The sequence below is a fragment of the Camelina sativa genome, chromosome 14, assembly GCF_000633955.1.
Source record: "Camelina sativa cultivar DH55 chromosome 14, Cs, whole genome shotgun sequence".
Classification (NCBI taxonomy): domain Eukaryota; kingdom Viridiplantae; phylum Streptophyta; class Magnoliopsida; order Brassicales; family Brassicaceae; genus Camelina; species Camelina sativa.
In genome coordinates, this window is record NC_025698.1 from 7654747 (window position 1) to 7672984 (window position 18238).

The 18238-nt window shown below is 38.0% G+C and overlaps 6 protein-coding genes, 1 non-coding gene and 1 pseudogene across 8 annotated transcripts; 6 read left to right on the forward strand and 2 right to left on the reverse strand.

Annotated features, from left to right (window-relative positions):
• On the forward strand, positions 886-4127 carry LOC104740293 (AP2-like ethylene-responsive transcription factor At1g16060). Its single transcript, XM_010460843.2, has 8 exons — positions 886-1320; positions 1429-1511; positions 1757-1765; positions 2137-2225; positions 2427-2500; positions 2623-2673; positions 2785-2861; positions 3497-4127. The coding sequence occupies exons 1-8, from the start codon at positions 1142-1144 to the stop codon at positions 3964-3966; spliced, it is 1032 nt and encodes a 343-aa protein (XP_010459145.1). The 5' UTR covers positions 886-1141; the 3' UTR covers positions 3967-4127.
• LOC104740294 (tubby-like protein 8) lies at positions 4171-6316 on the reverse strand. The gene is made up of 9 exons (XM_010460844.2): positions 5790-6316; positions 5590-5704; positions 5309-5485; positions 5147-5202; positions 4948-5044; positions 4764-4853; positions 4594-4686; positions 4441-4508; positions 4171-4350 (listed from the first exon to the last, which is right to left on the reverse strand). Exons 1-9 carry the CDS (start codon positions 6209-6211, stop codon positions 4275-4277), a joined length of 1194 nt encoding a protein of 397 aa, XP_010459146.1. The 5' UTR covers positions 6212-6316; the 3' UTR covers positions 4171-4274.
• On the forward strand, positions 6772-8499 carry LOC104740296. Of its 2 annotated transcripts, XM_010460847.2 has the most exons (6): positions 6772-7117; positions 7315-7532; positions 7628-7756; positions 7839-7970; positions 8051-8184; positions 8408-8499. In XM_010460847.2, the coding sequence occupies exons 1-5, from the start codon at positions 6772-6774 to the stop codon at positions 8162-8164; spliced, it is 939 nt and encodes a 312-aa protein (XP_010459149.1). In that variant the 3' UTR covers positions 8165-8184; positions 8408-8499. The 2 variants fall into 2 exon arrangements, with proteins under 2 accessions (XP_010459149.1, XP_010459148.1); XM_010460846.2 differs by lacking the exon at positions 8408-8499 and having other exon boundaries at positions 8051-8318.
• LOC104740295 (wall-associated receptor kinase-like 22) lies at positions 8479-10509 on the forward strand. The gene is made up of 4 exons (XM_019235742.1): positions 8479-8570; positions 8738-9589; positions 9671-9796; positions 9887-10509. Exons 1-4 carry the CDS (start codon positions 8504-8506, stop codon positions 10135-10137), a joined length of 1296 nt encoding a protein of 431 aa, XP_019091287.1. The 5' UTR covers positions 8479-8503; the 3' UTR covers positions 10138-10509.
• On the forward strand, positions 11568-14268 carry LOC104740297 (wall-associated receptor kinase-like 22). The gene is made up of 3 exons (XM_019235739.1): positions 11568-12537; positions 12627-12746; positions 12838-14268. The coding sequence occupies exons 1-3, from the start codon at positions 11610-11612 to the stop codon at positions 13350-13352; spliced, it is 1563 nt and encodes a 520-aa protein (XP_019091284.1). The 5' UTR covers positions 11568-11609; the 3' UTR covers positions 13353-14268.
• Positions 13353-14021, forward strand: LOC109125231 (wall-associated receptor kinase-like 9). Its single transcript, XM_019235462.1, has one exon. It carries the CDS (start codon positions 13353-13355, stop codon positions 14019-14021), a length of 669 nt encoding a protein of 222 aa, XP_019091007.1.
• On the reverse strand, positions 14591-14663 carry TRNAK-CUU. Its single transcript has one exon. It is a non-coding gene; the product is annotated as a tRNA-Lys (tRNA).
• LOC104740298 lies at positions 15446-18109 on the forward strand (annotated as a pseudogene).

The window sequence follows — 18238 nt, forward strand, 5'->3', positions numbered from 1 at the left end:
ATAATTTGTATTCATATACTACTTCAGGTAGTGTGGTGTATTAATTCAGAATCTCATCAGGTTGTAAACATATCTTTGTCAAGCGTATCTCTTAAGTTGCTAAGTTCATTGTATTTCTTAACACGCAAAATATCATGTGGCCCGTTTTAGATTGGACTCTTGTAGACAAATTTTACCATAATTGTTGACATTTGCTCCCATCTAATTAAGGGGCAGGTATATGAATATGCACATTAAATTACAACTTGTCATTCAATTAAAACAAAAATATAAGAAACACTGTCTTATATAAGCTACGCACTCGTAAAAATCACTTCTATTTATTATACACCTAAGAAAAAAAAATCAAATTCTACACTATTAATTTCACATATCATGATTTATCATAAAAATGTTAATAAGTTCGTAGTGATGTTCAACAACTATTCATATTCTCTTTTGATGAGAAACATATACATATACTAAAATTTATTAAAATATGGAGGTTTAAGGCTACATATATTGCGTTATTTCTTGCAAGGAAAACACACGTCTTTGCATATTTAGCATATGCATAACATGTAATATTTTGCATATTTAACAATTTAATTCATTTATTTCGAAGGACAGATCAAATTTTATGGAACAAAAAGTGTAAAATAATACTATAGGGTTGTTATAGTAGCATATTGCATTATTTATCTTTCACGGCCCGACCAAAAAGTAGATCAACCAAGAAGTAGAGAAATTATGGAGTTCTGAATTTGCTTGCCCACTTTCTCCAAGATTTTTGGCTAAGCGGATCCAAACCTCCACATGTCAATTCCTCATTTGTTCTTAATTCAAACATTGATTCAAATTTATATAAAAAAAAAAGAAGAAAATTTGCTAATCACTTTAATTCAGTTTCAAATGGTTTGATTGCGATTAGGAATTTTAATTAATGAGAAATCTAATTACACAAGTACAAAGAGGGCCGCAACTACGGAAATCTTTTTAAAGCTTAACAATTAAAAAAAAAATCGCAAATTTTTTAATTTAAATGCTCAACCATTTCTCTTTATAGTCTCATTAGTCAGTCTCCTTATTAACAAAAAAAAAAAAAAAAACACACCGATTCATCATCAGTTTCTCTCATCTTTCTTGTTTTCTCTTCTTTTTTATGTACATCGCCGTCGAAGTATCTCCGGTAATGGAAGAGATCACACAGAAGAGCAAGAAGACTTCCGTTGAGATCGATGAGTCAGCAGGGCCAGTAGTCATTAAAGCTAAACGTAAACGCCGATCGCAACCACGAGAAGCTCCTCCCCAACGCAGCTCCGTCCATAGAGGCGTCACCAGGTTTGTTTTTTTCATGAGAACAAATTAAAACACGCTCAAAACGTCGTCACAGTTTTTTTGCCTTTCATTTAAGGCTTTAACCATAAATATTTTCCCAATTATAAATAGGCATCGATGGACTGGAAGGTACGAAGCACATTTGTGGGATAAGAATAGTTGGAACGAGACTCAAACCAAAAAAGGAAGACAAGGTCAGTCGTCTATACATCATACATACATATTTATGAATTATTATTAAAGATAGAATTATTCGTTACGATCTTTTAATTTGACTCCGATTACTCCGGGGAATGAGTTCGTCATTACTGTTTCTTGATTTGAAAATTTAATTAGCATATCTTTTTGTTATTAATTTGTATATCTTTTTTGTTGTTAATATGTTTTTTTTTTCTCTGACGATGCTGACCGGAATATTGGCTGACTCCATCACGTGCAGTATATTTAGGTGAGTTTGTTTTGGTCATTTTTCATATGGCGTTTTCTAATTGCACTCTCAAATTGGTAGACACTTTATTAGTGAGTGAGGCTAATTACCACTCTTATTATAAATAAATTAATTAAGAACATTATTTTATCAGTTCTTTATAAAGCCAACTTGGTGGTTCAAACAAAAAAAGGTATATGCGTAAAAAAACAAACAGATGATCTGATTACTAAAAAAAGTACTATTCGATTTGGCTTTTTGTAAAGTGCTTACATTATAAAACAATTGACATATGTGAAAAAAAAATGTACGTAAATATAATATTGTAAACACTTAAATGAAAAGAAAGAAAAATTTGTAAACTAAAGTTTATATTAATGTGGTTTGCACAGGTGCATATGACGAAGAAGATGCAGCAGCACGTGCCTACGACTTAGCAGCATTGAAATATTGGGGACGAGACACCATCTTGAACTTCCCTGTAAATTTTCTCGGAATCCAAATTAATTACATACACTTAATTATATATTTAGATTAATATAGTTACTTACTTTTCACATGATCTTTTTGTTTGCTTGCACAATCTTCCTTACCTAAAGCAAAGAAATAAGAAGAGTGTTTACATCTAGTTAAACTTTTTTTTTAATCCTTTTTTTTTTGTGTATGTGTGTGTGATTTATAGTTGTGTAATTATGAAGAAGACATCGAAGAAATGGAAAGCCAGTCAAAGGAAGAGTACATTGGATCTTTGAGAAGGTAAATAATTAAATTAGTTATTGCTTTTGAATGATTGGTGATTAACTAATTGTCTTCATTTTTTTTGGTTAACAAACTAAGAGTTGATTAATAAATTATTTTTGGATTACATTTTTTTACAGGAAAAGTAGTGGGTTTTCACGTGGTGTGTCAAAATATAGAGGCGTTGCAAAGTAAGCTAGAATGCTCCAAAATAAACATATATATTTAAATAAGGATTATTAGAGAATTAGCAATCTCAATATACTAAATCCCAATGCTAATTGGTTATTATGGATTTGCAGGCATCACCATAATGGGAGATGGGAAGCTCGAATTGGAAGAGTGTTTGGCAACAAATATCTATATCTTGGAACCTACGGTAACCTATTTCCTTTAAACACAAACACATAGCTAAATTATAAAAATTCAAGACAAATATCATCACAAAAATACATACAAAACACTTTTTTTGTTTGTTGATAAATTGGATGGTAGTAGTTGACTAGTTGTGTATATATTAATTATATATAACAAAAAAAAACTCTAGATATGCTATGTGGGATTCTGTCTTCATAATATGTAATAACAAAACTTTTTCACTTACAAGTCTTTTAATAGGAGTTGATATGCACGTAATCAGATCTTGTGTTGGTTGGGAAATAGATCACCAAACCCAACCACTTAGTCAAGCCTTCAATTTATTTATTATTTAGTTTTATATTTTTCTTATGTTATACATAAAATATTTATTGGTTTAAATTATAAGTTGCTCATCCAATTTTACTGGCCAATTTAATTCTATTTATTACGTGTTTCCATATTGTCCTATATCACCGGGGGAAAAAGTACATTTAAAATAAAAATAAAATTATAGTGTATAATGTGATAATTGAATATGTTAATACATAATAGTTTGGGGGTAAAACGTAATTATTAATAAATACATAAAATTATCTTTAACTACTCAATGTTTTGTTTGTGACAATTTGCACCCTTTTGATGTATTTGGCGTAGCTACACAAGAAGAAGCGGCCATAGCGTATGATATAGCAGCAATCGAGTACCGTGGACTTAACGCCGTTACTAACTTCGATATCAGCCGTTATCTGAAACTCCCGGCGCCGGAGAACCTTACCGACGCCGCGAATCAACCCCTGGAGGAGATCCCGCAGTCTGATCTCAGCCCGTTTATAAACCCAACAAACCACGAGTCGGAGTTATCACAGAGCCAATCTTCGTCAGAGGACAACGATGATCGGAAAACAAAGCTCTTAAAGTCGTCACCTTTGAATGCAGAAGAGGTGATCGGACCATCGACGCCTCCGGAGATTGTTCCGCCTCGCCGGAGCTTCCCGGAAGATATACAGACGTATTTCGGGTGTCAAAACTCCGGCAAGTTAACGACGGAGGAAGATGACGTGATCTTCGGTGGTTTAGATTCGTTCCTTACGCCTGATTTCTACAGTGAGTTAGATGGTTGCTAAAAAGAAGTGTTCTTTTGATAAGACTCTAAGAAAGAAAGGATTTGATAAGTTTTGTTTTTTTAGTTTTTTTTGGAATCTCGGTTGTGAAAATCAACATTGACACATCGATTATTCATTCTTGTGACAATTCTATATAATAAAAGTTTGAATCTTTTTTAACAGTTTCCTTGTGGGGTGAATCTGATTTTAGAGGCACTGAGCTAGTTTTGTGAAACTCAGAGATTGATATATTGATTATGTAGAAATAGAAAGGAATACAGATGATGATATCATTGGAGGGATGTTCAGAGATTGAACTCGTCTAGTGATTAAACAGTACAACAAAGCTTGGAATCAATGGAAGCCAAGCAAATGCAGAATGCTTGGTAGCCAGAAGATGGATACCTGCAAAACAGATACAACAAATCTCTTGAAGCCTTAATTTTAAAGCTTAAAAGTATGGTTTGTTTATCTCATTCAGGTTCGAGCAAGTACCTGAAATCGATTACATATTTTGCTTTGTCCACTCTTCCCATTTGAATTATTGTTTGCCTTGGATTTTCCTATAAGCCAATATTACTCAAGGTTTTAGGATTCTTGAGAGATTTGGTTTTGAACAAAAGCTTAGAAGAAGTTATGGAAATGCACCGTGAGTGTGAGCTGAAAGTTCTTCACTGAGCTTTGTATTCTCAGTCCTGTTCTTCCTCTGTCTCTGTAGTCTAACTCATGCTGTTTGGTGATCTGAAGAGAGGAAAAAACTATCAGTTTAAGCTTTCTGGAAATGGAAGATGGTATCAATGAATCCTTGTGAGACTTACTTTGTTGTAATGTGGTATCTTTGAGCATAGCTTCTGAACTTTTTCCTTATTCTCAATCCAATCAAGTGGTAGTTTACTTACCTGTTGGACCTATAAAAACAGATACAAACGTATGTGTATTAACAGTCTTGGTTTTGGGAATGCAAGATTGATGGAGAGAAGTTTCAAGACTAGGCATTTTTACCGGCTTATTGTTGTTCTTCTGCACTGGCTGCTGCTTTGGTAGGATAGCTCTCATTCTTCTGTAGCTCCCTGTCCAAGTAGCTATGGTGGGTGTAAATCTGCAGAAACCAACATTGGCATTAGCATTAGCAGACCAAAAATAAAGAGGGAGTGATTGTTTAAAGACACAATACATCAAATTCCCAAAGCTCACAACTCACATTACAACCGAAAGAAGCGGCTTCACCAATTTACCTACAGGACTCACTCGAACTCCCTGCAATGGAATCAAAAGACCAGAAACATTCAGCTTGGATTCCAAACCTTTGAGCAGAATCAGAGAAAATATACCAGAGTTGAGTGATTATAGGATGAGCAAGGACCTTATCCCATATGTAGTACTTGGAACCCATGAGATTAGCCGTCATAGAACCGACATAACTTTCATCCGAACTGCACAACAATCCCTTAGCATTCTGTGCCACCCTAAATACAGATTTCCCGTTACGCCTCCTATGGTAAGCCATTGCCAGCTTCCGGTCTTTTCGCCCCCGACCTTCCTGAAATATTTCATCCAACACTTGAAAGTTATCATAAAGTTTTGACATCACTGCTTCTCAGTTCTCATACAACATCATATTAGATAAGATGTCTGTTTACTTACATGTGTGTAAAGAGAATATACAGATCCGTCCCGTAAGCCTTCTGGTGATTGTTCTTTTACAATCAGACAGGTGCATCTACCCACATCCAAAGGTAGTGTCTTGCACAACAACGTCCTGTTCAAGAAATTGTATATATAGCTTCAGATATGTTTAGGACAAAAACAAACATAAGAATTGTGGTAACTGGGGGTGTTTTTACCTGTTGGGCAAAGTAGACCAAGAGGAAGCAGGTGCAGCTTCGGAATCCGAAAACTCCCACACTTTCAACGAACTAGAATGCTCAGAATCAACACTAGTCCAAGTTTTCATTCCAACACTACCCTTATCGACGTCACTGTTCATCTGCATACACGCTTGCAGCGATGTCTGCTTCAGAGCCGTTCGACCACCCGTTGAGAAAGACTTGAAATTTGTAACTTCCGCGGGAAACCCAGAATTGCCCTTCATCGATTGAGACTTCAGAGCTCGATCTTGTTTCCGAGTTTCCACAGAGGTCGAGCTTTTCTCCGGCGAGACATTCTCTTTATCCTCTCCTTTCTTAACGGAGACAGAACCTGAGAAAGTGTCCACGTTTTCCTTATTTTCGCCTAACAAATCATTCTCTTTCCCTGAACCAGCCATGTTTTCTTCTTTCCCTTCCTGGGAGGTAAGTTTATATCTTTATAGTTTTTTTGAAGATATAAATCTAGAAATAGGTGTTTGACAATGGTGTTGGGTTAGGTTTGACCTGAAAGTAACGTTTTATAAAAGTCCCACAATGTTTGCATTTGAATTTGAATAAGCCATTGGGGATTGTGCGAGCACAAAACCAAAGACACAGATGGACTTTTCTTTTCTTTGTCTTAACACAAAGGTTTTTTAGATGTCTGTGTTTTGTCTTGCCTTTACTCTATTTCACAAGGACCCAACGGTCACTAAATAAATAGTAGTAGTGGGATTTTTGATTAGTTTTGTCGTTTACCTTTGTCGGGAAACTGAAGGTTGATGATTGGATTGAGGCTCAGCGGGAACTGTGTTTCAACTTTCAAACACTTAACAGTATCAACAACCTGCTGTTTTACTTTTATTAAATTCAACGTCATGCCGTTTTATCCAAAACCGATAAGCTAGAGCCTGAAACCCTCGAGTGGCTATTAGACCATCACTGTTACAAATTAGTCCAAACCATCATTATCGTCACAATGGCTAAAGCCAGCAGCACTCTGTTTGCTTGTTCCTGCTCCGCTTCAGCTCGTTTCTCTCTCTTCCGACCCTCTGAATCTCTTAAACCCTCTGTTCCGAGTGCGAGATTCGCCGTCCCATTGGCTATGGCTGCCTCTGCTGCAACCGCTACAAAGCTGGCTCCAGCCGTGATTGTGGGTGGCGGAAGAGTCGGGAGAGCGTTGCAGGAAATGGGTAATGGCGAGGATTTGTTGGTGAAGAGAGAAGAAGCAGTTCCGGTTGATTTTGAAGGACCCATTTTGGTTTGTACTAGGAATGATGATCTCGATGCTGTTCTTGAAGCTACTCCCCAGTCTAGATGGAAAGGTAGAAACTTTCGTACGCACTAAGAATCGTTTACTGAACTAAAATTGTTAGATGTTTTAGGGGGTTCGATTGTGGCAGAGCCCAGTTCCACATTTTATCCTGATTTGGAACGATCAATGATCACATTATCAAATTTGATTAGATGTGATAAGTTTATGACTTGGTATACTAAAAATGTTTGTGTGTAAATTAATCAGATTTGGTCTTCTTCCAAAATGGAATGATGGAGCCGTGGTTTGAGAGCAAAGGTTTGGGTGATACAGACCAAGTGTTGGCCTATTTTGCTGTGTCAAAGCTCGGCGAGCCTCCAGTGGATGGGAAGACTGACACTAATCCAGAAGGTTTAACTGCTGCTTATGGGAAATGGGCTTCAGAGGTAGCTGCAAGATTGGAATCTGGTGGCCTCTCTTGCAAGGTTATACAAGAAGCACATCATTTCTTCTATATTGATAAAGCAGAAACAGCATGAGTAAACTAAATGTGTTACATTTTTGGTGTTTCTGTGGTTAGGTACTTGACAAGGAAGCTTTTCAGAAGCAAATGTTGGAGAAACTCATTTGGATTTGTGCATTTATGCTTGTTGGAGCTCGTCATCCAGGTGCAAGTGTTGGCATGGTGGAGAAAGAACATAGAGATGAAGTAGAGAAATTACATTCCTTAGTTTCGTTTTAGCATTCAAAATTCCATTCCATTCTTTAGTTCTAATTATTTATACGTTTAGGTGTCGAGACTCATCCAAGAACTTGCAGCAGCTGCTGCAGCAGAAAAAGGACTAACCTTTGAAGAGAATATGGTGGAGAGACTATGTGCTTACTCGCGAGCTGTTTCTCATTTCCCGACTGCTGTTAAAGAGGTACATATTCATCATGATCTCTCTTGTTAACTGCTTGTACACCAGTATCTTGTGTCTCATCTAGTTTTCTGATACTGCAGTTTAAATGGAGGAATGGTTGGTTTTATTTGCTCTCAGAGAAGGCGGTTGCACAAGGGAAACTGGATCCCTGTCCCCTCCATACTGAGTGGCTTAAAGAGCTTAAAGTGATATAGAGTGTCAGTCCGTGTAAACTGTGAGTGTCTGTATTAACTGAGTAGTATATTTATATCTTTTCAAGTAGATGATTTGAAACTAGTGTGAACTGTGTACACGCATGAGAAGTGAAAATAAGATGGATTTGCCGGCTAATGATAATCAGTTCTACCCTTTGTTAACATTCCAGAACTTACTTATCTGCACAAACTGTTCATTTTCAGTTAATCAATTTTTTTCCTGCTTCTTGTCTCATCATTTAGGGAAGACTATACCATTCAAGAATAAACAAACTAAGACAGAGACCTGTATGGACTTTTTGGAATTATACAAATTAAGAAACAGGATAGTCCACGCAAATGTTGTTTGAAGTTTCAACCGTTACAGGCAAGGTGGTCCAAATAGGCAACCGTGAAGGTTTCTTCGGTTAGTTACTTACCATATAAAACATGATTATATATTAGCTTTAGCATCTTATAACATTAACTCAGTATTCTACAAAGAAAGAAAAAAACAGAGCATAATAAGCAGAAAGAGCTTTTCCATATCTAACCTGCTCTCTCTTCTGGTTCTGCTGATCTGTTTCATTGCAGCAACGGCTCAAGATCTCACAATCTTGAGTTCTTGTCAAAGCCATTGCGGGGGAATAGCAATTCCTTATCCCTTTGGAATTGGTAAAGGTTGCTATCTCAACAACAACGAGTGGTATGAAGTTATCTATAATCAAATCTCAGGAAAACCTGTGCCCATTCTTAATAGTATCAACAGAGAGCTGGTAGATATCTCTCTCCCGGACGAGGAGTCAAGCAATTCCTTTGGGCTAATCCGAATCAAGAACCCGGTAACTTCATTAGGTTGTTCCAGTATGGAAGAACTCAGCTTGGCTTTGAATGTGACTGGAAGACCATTCTTCCTCACCGGCCGTAATACTCTAGTAGCAGTTGGTTGTAACAACAAGGTCTTGATGACGGATGTTAAGTCACATATTGGAGGATGTGAATCTACCTGTGACGTGGGGTCTGGCCAGAGAGGACAGAACATAAGCTGCGACGGCTACAGATGTTGCCAAGCGAAGATACCCTCTGACCGTCTGCAACAGATTGGCATCAAGATAGAGAGCCTTGGTGGTAACACAACGAAACCAGCTGGATGCAGAGTTGCTTTCTTGACAGACGAGGCATATTCTCCTTCAAATATAACCGAACCAGAGTTGTTTTACGACAAGGGATTTGCGACGGTGGAGTTAGGTTGGTTCATATATAGATTACGCAATATGTCCGTTGATACTGGTTGTTATTCCATTATCGAGGGTACAAGTGGTTGGGGTTACAGTAACTATGAAAGTTGCATTTGTAGATATGGTAAGTATTTAGAGCGAAGCTATAGAAACTACATGTGTAACGGTGGTTACAGAGGCAACCCATATCTCTCGAGTGGATGTATAGGTAAATTAATATGATCTGGTATCACTTTGCATTAGTTTCTGCAAGCTCCATGAATCATTGATGCAATTTTCTTCTATGTAGATATTGATGAGTGTGAAGAGGCCAAAGCTGAAGGGCGCAACCCATGTGGGAAAGGGTATGACTGTGAGAATATCCGGGGAAACTTAACTTGTCGCAAAAAAGGCAAAACACTAGCCATCATTCTTGGTAAGCTACCGACTATGCAATATGTCATCATTTATAGAAAACCCAAGAAAAATGATTTGGCGTTTAATGTGTTTCTTTTGAGATGTGTAGGTATTAGTCTAGGCTTTGGCTTGTTGGTTATAGCCATTGGAGCATGGTGCTTGTATAAGTTTATCAGAAAGCAAAGGGAGATGAAGCGGAAGAAGTTCCTTGAGCTTAATGGAGGACTATTGTTGCAAGAAAACTTTATGTCGAACGAAGGCAACGTTAAGAAGACAAGAGTGTCCATCTCGAAAGAATTGGAGAAAGCCACAGAAAACTGCGGTGGCAAACATGGCGACGAGGTGTCTGAACTTGAGTAGGGAAAAAACGGACAAATATGAGAGAAGTCTCAACGGAATCGGGGAGGATTCGGTATTCACAAGTCCAACTTCATAACGAGGAAGATGATGACGCCATGGGAGGTCCATGGAACGTTCTTACTGATTCCTTCATACAACATCACCACCACATCTTCATATCGTCGAAATATTGTGACCGTCGGAGACCACTACTGTTCGAACCCTAACATTCAAAATTTTGGTGTGATTCAATTTGTTTGTGTTATGTTGTTTTATCCGATTTGGAGAATTTTATACTGAATAACAACATTTTTTTTTTTTTTTTGGTTCGGTTTGTGGCAAACGTTGTGATAACCTAGTGGAGTTCAGCTATGTTGAAACAGAAACATTTATCAACAACTATTTGTGGCAACATCTTATTGCTTTGGTCTTCAATCGTATTATCAGGTGCAACAATACGATTACTTTCGTTGCAACAATAATACGTTCTAGTCAAGAGAGCAATTACTTTCGTTAATAAATGTTTGTGGTTCTTGCTAAAATACTATAGTCCTTTTACGTTCGTGCATTCCCACATAAATCTTGGATTCCAACACAACTAGTGGGACGTCAACTCTAAATTTAGAAGCAAAATCACCAGTTTTCAGAGAACATTAATGTCAAGCATTGAAGCAGAGCTTTGAACTCTAGACGGGATTTGTGCTTAGTTTGATTGTTGCTAGTTAGTTGATCTATAAATAACGCTAATACTAATAGCTGCCAGGTCAAATTTTAGAACTAAATGCGTTCTTTGTTTTTGGTGTTTCTGAGGTTAGGTACCGTACTTGACAAGGAAGCTTTTCAAAAGCAAATGTTGGAGAAACTCATTTGGATTTGTGCATTTATGCTTGTTCGAGCTTGTCCTCCAGGGGCAAGTGTTGGCATGGTGGAGAAAGAACATAGAGATGAAGTAGAGTGTCAGTCCGTGTAAACTGTGAGTGTTTGTATTAACAAAGTAGTATTTTTATATCTTTTAAGTAGATGATTTGAAACTAGCGTGAACGCACGAGAAGTGAAATTAAGATGGATTTACCTGATTACTCTAATCAGTTCTACCCTTTGTAAAAAGTTCAGACTTTACTTATCCGCGTAAACTGTTCATTTTCAATTAATAATTTTTTTTGTGCTTCTTGTCCCATCAATTAGGTAAGACTAGACTTATCAATACTACTAATAAAAAGATTAAGACAAAGACCACGCATTTAATCTTGTTAGTCCACGCATGTAGACTTTTTTGGAATCATAAAAATTATGAAGCAGGATAGTCCGTCCACGTAATCTTGTTTGAAGTTTCAGCCATTTGCAGGTAGGTACAGAGGTCCAAATAGGCAACAACCAGGAAAGTTCTTCGGTTAGTTATTAATAATATATATAAAACACATGTTTTCCATTAACATTAGCATCTTTTTTAGTACTCTCTACAAAGAAAGAAACAAAAAAAAAAACAGAGCATAATGAGCAGAAAGAGAGTTTCGATATCTAGCCTGATCTCGCTTCTGATTCTGCTGATCCATGGTTCGAATACAGCAACGGCTCAAGATCTTACAATCCTGAGTTCTTGTCAAAGCCATTGCGGGGGAATAACAATTCCTTATCCCTTTGGAATTGGTAAAGATTGCTATCTCAACAAAGACGACTGGTATGAAGTTCTCTGTAACGGAACCTCACGAAACCCTCTGCCCATTCTTAAACGTATCAACAGACAACTGGTGAATATCTCTCTTCCGGACGAGTTCTCAGGCGATTCCTTTGGACTAATCCGAATCAAGAATTCGATAACTTCATTAGGTTGTTCCAATATGGAAGAAGTCAACATGACTTTGAACGTGACCGGAAGCCCATTCTTCATCACCGGTCGCAATACTCTAGTAGCAGTTGGTTGTAACAACAAGGCCTTGATGACGGATGTTAAGCCACATATTGGAGGATGCGAGTCTACCTGTGACGTGGGGTCTGGCCAGACAGGACAGAACACAAGCTGCGACGGCTACAGATGTTGCCAAGCGAAGATACCCTCTGACCGTCTGCAACAGATTGGAATCAAGATTGAGAGCCTTGATGGTAACACAACGAAATCAGTTGGATGTAGAGTTGGTTTCTTGACAGACGAGGCATATTCTCCTTCAAATGTAACCGAGCCAGAGTTGTTTTATGACAAGGGGTATGCAACGGTGGAGTTAGGTTGGTTCATCGATACGGTACACAATATGTCCGTTGATACTGGTGTTTGCTATCCAATTATCGAGAGTAGAAGCGGTTGGAGTTCCAGTAACTATAAAAGTTGCATTTGTAGTTATGGCACGTATTTAGAGCGAAGCTATAGAAGTTGCATATGTAACAGTGGTTACAGAGGCAATCCATATCTCTCGAGTGGATGTATAGGTAAGTTAATATTATCTGGTATCACTTATTCACTTTGCATTAGTTTCTGCAAGCTCCATGAATCATTGATGCATTTTTCGTCTATGTAGATATTGATGAGTGTGAAGAAGCCAAAACTGAAGGGCGCAGCCGTTGTGGGGAAGGGTACGACTGTGAGAATATCCCAGGAAACTTTAGATGTACATCAAAAACACTAGCCATTATTCTTGGTAAGCTACCGGCTAATGCAATATGTCATCATTTATAGAAAACCCAAGGAAAAGGATTTGGCTATTAATGTGTTTCTTTTGAGATGTCTAGGTATTAGTCTCGGCTTTGGCTTGTTGGTTTCAGCCATTGAAGCATGGTGGTTGTATAAGTTTATCAGAAAGCAAAGGGAGATAAAGCGGAAGAAGAAGTTCTTTAAGCGTAATGGAGGACTATTGTTGCAACAACAATTGTTTTCCAACGAAGGAAACGTTGAGAGGACAAGAGTGTTCAGCTCGAAAGAATTGGAGAAAGCCACAGAAAAATTCAGTGTAAACCGTGTGCTTGGTCAGGACGGTCAAGGAACCGTATACAAGGGAATGCTCGTTGATGGTAGAATAGTAGCTGTTAAAAAATCCAAAGTTGTGGATGAAGACAAGCTGGAAGAGTTCATTAATGAGGTTGTGATTCTTTCACAGATCAACCATAGAAACATCGTGAAACTTTTGGAATGCTGCCTTGAAACAGACGTTCCTATTTTGGTGTACGAGTTCATTCCCAATGGAAACCTTTTCGAGCATCTCCATCACGAAGATGAGTCTGATGATTACACAATGGCCACTTGGTAAATGCGTCTACGTATTGCTGTAGATATTGCGGGAGCCCTTTCCTACCTCCACTCAGCGGCATCATTTCCAATTTATCACAGAGACATCAAATCCACAAACATAATGTTGGACGAGAAATATCGTGCCAAAGTGTCTGACTTTGGAACTTCAAGATCGGTAACCATAGACCATACGCATCTCACAACTCTAGTTGCAGGTACAGTAGGTTATGTAGATCCGGAGTATTTTCAATCAAGCCAATTTACAGACAAGATCGATGTTTATAGCTTCGGAGTTGTGCTTGTGGAGCTCATCACAGGGGAGAAACCAATTTCTTTTTTGAGGTCTGACGAAAACAAAACTTTGGCAACTTATTTCATTCTTGCAATGAAAGATTCCAAGCTTTCCAGCATTATTGATGCTCGAATCAAAGATAACAGCAACATGGAACAAGTCACTGCGGTGGCAAAGCTCGCGAGGAGGTGTCTTAACTTGAATGAGAATAAACGGCCAAATATGAGAGAAGTCTCAACGGAATTGGAGAGGATTCGAAATTCACAAGTCCAACTTCATAACGAGGAAGATGATGACGCCATGGAGATCATCAACATAGGGGATCCTTGGAACATTCTTACTGATTCTTCATCCAACATCACCACCACATCTTCATATCGTCGAAACATTTTATGAGCATGAGAGACCACTAGTATTCCAACCGTATCATTTGACATTTTGGTGTGATTCGATTTGCCTAGTTATGTTGATTTATCCGGTTTGGAGAATGATCTATTGAGGAGTGATATCATTTTTTTTTTCAAACCGGTTTGCAGCAAACGCTGTGATACTATGTGATAATGTGAACTAGTTGAGTGTCTTCAATAGTATTGTCAGTACCCTGCTTTAATACTTGCCATTAATATTAAGGTTTTGCTTTGAATTTTAGAGTTGACGTCCCTTTAGACACTAGTTGTCTTTAGAATCCAATACATAGGTGGGAAATGAATGCACGAACGTAACCGGACTTTATTATTTTAGCAAAGGACCACGTCCATTTATCAACGAAAGTAATCGCTTTTGAGTAGAACGTTTATGAGATTGGAGACTATGACTAGAATCTAGAATAGTAGTCTCATCCATTGTATTTGTAGTTCTAGTTGTTGCACTGGTTAATTAGGACACACCAATCATCTTTACCAATTACCATGGAGTTTCGGGAAACGTGGATTATTTTGGTTAGTAATATAGATTATAAAAAATTTCGCCCACCGTGGGGCTCGAACCCACGACCACAAGGTTAAGAGCCTTGCGCTCTACCAACTGAGCTAGACGGGCTTGGTGCTTATCGTTACTGTTACTTATTACTTGTCTATTAATAAAGCTAGTACCTGCCAAATCAAACAATCACCATAATGAGACTGTTATGAGAACATTTAACAAAATAGCTTACCACTAAATAATGTAGGATTCAGCTAAAACATTTTATAAAGTCATTTCATCTAGAACTCCAAAAATTTATATCTATCTATGAAATTTTTCCAGAACTAGTTGGCATAATTAAAGCCAATCCCAAGATTCCCCCAATACTAACTCACACCAAAACCAAAATAAAATCTGGTTCCTACAAAGAAATCGATATACATAGCTGCGATAAGTGACTTTACATACAGCAGGAATGCTCCAATTCTGCCTCGGATTCAGACCTTGTTTGCAACATTAGCATCCATCAGATTGACCTAAGATGTACCTAGATTTACAGCCTCACAATTTTAGCCAACTAGGTCTTCATGGTCAATATACATTACTCTGTTCTCAAAACAGAGCTTTTGTGGGTGAAATTGCTCTTCTTTGAGTTTTTTATTTTTATTTTCCAAATTCTGGAGTTTTCATATGGTCTGCAAGAAAATTGAATTTTATAATCCAATGTTCTCATTCATTAATTTAAAACAGAATCCGTCAAGCGTAGAGTTGAATTTTGTAATAGTATTTTAATGTTTTGTAACTTGCTTCACGCTTCTATCTTAACTTCTATTGACCTTTTCAACAGATCAGCGAAAGTACTTTAAAACATTTTTTTTCTAGAAAGAAAAGACTGATCAGATCAAGTTAAAGAAAACAGAACTATGAAGAGAAAGACTTACAACTTCCAATGTACAGTAGTAGCATATGTCCTTACTCTTCTCATCAATGGCTCATCAGCAGCAACACCTCCAAATAGTAATTCTTCAAATCCTTGTATTAGAACATGTGGAGGAATCTCGATTCCATTCCCTTTTGGGATCGGGAAGGATTGTTATCTCAACAGCTGGTACAAGGTTGTCTGCAACAGCACCACCCTCGGATCCCGCACAACTGTTCCCTTCCTCACTAGGATTAACAGAGAAGTGGTGGACATCTCTCTTCCAGAAATATATGACCAACATGGATTAGTTTACATCAAAACTCATGTGACTTCGTTGGGTTGTTCAAGTAATAATACTAGTCAAAGACCCCAAAACTCTCTCCCGGGTCTGAATCTCACAGGCAAGGGCAGCCCATATTTCCTCACCGACGAGAACCGCCTTGTGGCGGTTGGTTGCGGTACAAAGGCTTTGATGACGGATATTGAATCAGAGATCTTGGGTTGTGAATCGAGCTGCGAAAAGAGCAAGAGTGGTGAACAAGTAACAAACTCGATATGTAACGGTTACAGATGCTGCCAAGCAAGGATACCGGTGGGGCGTCCTCAGGTTATAAGCGTCAATATAGAAAACTCTGGCGGAGGAGAAGGAAGTTGCAAGGTTGCATTCTTGACGAACAAAAGGTATTCGCCGTCGAATGTTACAGAGGCAGAACAGTTTCATAGCGATGGATACGAGGTGGTAGAGTTAGGATGGTACTTTGTCACTTCGGACTCTCGCTTTAGGAGCCCCTTGGGCTGCGTAAATTTGACCAGCGATGGTGATTACTTCCCAGAAAGTTGCAGTTGCGAGTATGATTACTTATCCGGGACGAGTTATAGGAATTGCTATTGCAACTCTGGCTACGCAGGGAACCCATACCTTCGAGGTGGCTGCATAGGTAAGTAAGTGATCCTTTTCTTCTTTTGTTAGTTCAAAAATGGATTATATCATCAATAATTATGATTCAAAATTGTGTAGAAACTGATTTATGCGAAGGGCAGCATAGATGTGGTGAAGGGACTTATTGTGTTAATATGCCTGGATCGTCATACACGTGCAAGCCTAAGCCCAATATAAACAAGCATGCTAAATTCACCATGATTCAAGGTGAGTGGCATCTTTTAACTACCAAATTATAAGCTAAGAGTAGAGGATAATATACCTTATCTTTTTTTACATTGGCTGGTGCAGGCATTGCTATAGGTTTATCTGGATTATTGTTTTTTGTCGGGTTATTCTGGCTGTTTAAGGTCGTTAAGAAGCGAAGAAGGATCATCCAAAGCAAAAAGTTCTTCAAACAAAATGGAGGCTTGCTGTTGAATCAACAAATAACTACTACGAAGGATGGAAATGTAGAGATGTCAAAGGTATTCAGTTCAAAAGAGTTGAAAAGAGCCACTGATAACTTTAGTGTGAACAGAGTGCTTGGGCAAGGTGGTCAAGGCACTGTGTACAAGGGAATGCTAGTAGACGGGAGGATTGTTGCGGTTAAAAGATCAAAACTTGTTGATGAAGACAAATTGGAAGAGTTTATCAATGAGGTCGTTCTTCTCTCACAATCGAATCACCGCAATATAGTGAAACTATTAGGATGTTGCTTGGAGACGGAAGTTCCAATCTTAGTGTACGAATATATTCCTAATGGAGATTTGTACAAACGGCTTCATGATGAGTCTGATGATTACACGATGACTTGGGAAGTACGGCTTCGCATAGCCATAGAGACGGCAGGAGCTCTTACATACATGCACTCAGCTGCATCTTTCCCAATATTCCACAGAGATATCAAGACTACTAATATACTACTGGATGAGAAATACAGAGCAAAGGTTTCAGATTTCGGAACTTCAAGATCCATAACTATTGATCAAACTCACTTGACAACATTAGTTGCGGGAACTTTTGGTTACATGGATCCAGAGTACTTCATGTCGAGCCAATACACTCACAAAAGCGATGTTTATAGTTTTGGGGTTGTGTTGGTGGAGCTCATAACAGGAGAAAAACCGATGTCACGTGTCCGGTCTGAAGAAGGCAGAGGTTTGGCAACTGATTTCCTAGAGGCAATGAAAGAGAACAGAGCTGTTCACATAATTGATATTAGGATCAAAGACGAAAGCAAGCTGGATCAAATAATGGCGGTAGCAAAACTCGCCCGAAAATGTCTTAGCCGGAAAGGGACGAAGCGGCCAAACATGAGAGAGGTTTCATTTGAGCTTGAGAGGATTCGTTCTTCATCACCTGAAGATTTAGAGGTCCATGTTAAAATGATGATGGAGAGGACCAAACCATGGAAATCAACAGAGGATGTTTTTAAGGGCGAGCACACGACATTCCCACACTTTATGTTAAATGTATCCCTAAAGTTAGAAACTTAGACGAACATATTGACGAGCAAATCAATAGGATCACGTTGACAACAATCATAGCCACGAAGTAGATATATGCGAATTTCAAAGTCTATACATACTTTCAAGCTTAAGTGTGGATTTGTGGTGGTGGTGGTGGTGGTATGACGTATTTGCATGTATATTGATGACTGAAAAGAAAGTTTTAACCTAATTTTATAGCTTTGACATTAAATATGAACAAAAAGAAAAAAAAATATAGATCTATGCAAATTTCAAAGTCAAATATATGACATTAAATTGCATGTATATTAGATATATGCGAATTTAAAGTATATATAGACTTTATAGTTAAATATGACATTAAATTTGCATGTATATTGATGACTGAAAAGAAAAA

Bases quoted from the DNA above. Each gene is read 5' to 3' on its own strand.
- LOC104740293 (XM_010460843.2), top strand. From the start codon at position 1,142: ATGTACATCGCCGTCGAAGTATCTCCGGTAATGGAAGAGATCACACAG. The intron at 1,321-1,428 runs GTTTGTTTTTTT...AATTATAAATAG, and splicing joins GTCCATAGAGGCGTCACCAG to GCATCGATGGACTGGAAGGT. The intron at 2,501-2,622 runs GTAAATAATTAA...ATTTTTTTACAG, and splicing joins TACATTGGATCTTTGAGAAG to GAAAAGTAGTGGGTTTTCAC.
- LOC104740294 (XM_010460844.2), bottom strand. From the start codon at position 6,211: ATGGCTGGTTCAGGGAAAGAGAATGATTTGTTAGGCGAAAATAAGGAA. The intron at 4,687-4,763 runs GTAAGTCTCACA...TCCTCTCTTCAG, and splicing joins AGATACCACATTACAACAAA to ATCACCAAACAGCATGAGTT. The intron at 4,509-4,593 runs GTGCATTTCCAT...ATTGGCTTATAG, and splicing joins ACTTTCAGCTCACACTCACG to GAAAATCCAAGGCAAACAAT.
- LOC104740296 (XM_010460847.2), top strand. From the start codon at position 6,772: ATGGCTAAAGCCAGCAGCACTCTGTTTGCTTGTTCCTGCTCCGCTTCA. The intron at 7,757-7,838 runs GTAGAGAAATTA...TTATACGTTTAG, and splicing joins AGAAAGAACATAGAGATGAA to GTGTCGAGACTCATCCAAGA. The intron at 7,971-8,050 runs GTACATATTCAT...CTGATACTGCAG, and splicing joins TCCCGACTGCTGTTAAAGAG to TTTAAATGGAGGAATGGTTG.
- LOC104740295 (XM_019235742.1), top strand. From the start codon at position 8,504: ATGTTGTTTGAAGTTTCAACCGTTACAGGCAAGGTGGTCCAAATAGGC. The intron at 8,571-8,737 runs GTTAGTTACTTA...GTTTCATTGCAG, and splicing joins CAACCGTGAAGGTTTCTTCG to CAACGGCTCAAGATCTCACA. The intron at 9,797-9,886 runs GTAAGCTACCGA...TGAGATGTGTAG, and splicing joins AACACTAGCCATCATTCTTG to GTATTAGTCTAGGCTTTGGC.
- LOC104740297 (XM_019235739.1), top strand. From the start codon at position 11,610: ATGAGCAGAAAGAGAGTTTCGATATCTAGCCTGATCTCGCTTCTGATT. The intron at 12,538-12,626 runs GTAAGTTAATAT...TCGTCTATGTAG, and splicing joins TCTCTCGAGTGGATGTATAG to ATATTGATGAGTGTGAAGAA. The intron at 12,747-12,837 runs GTAAGCTACCGG...TGAGATGTCTAG, and splicing joins AACACTAGCCATTATTCTTG to GTATTAGTCTCGGCTTTGGC.
- LOC109125231 (XM_019235462.1), top strand. From the start codon at position 13,353: ATGCGTCTACGTATTGCTGTAGATATTGCGGGAGCCCTTTCCTACCTC.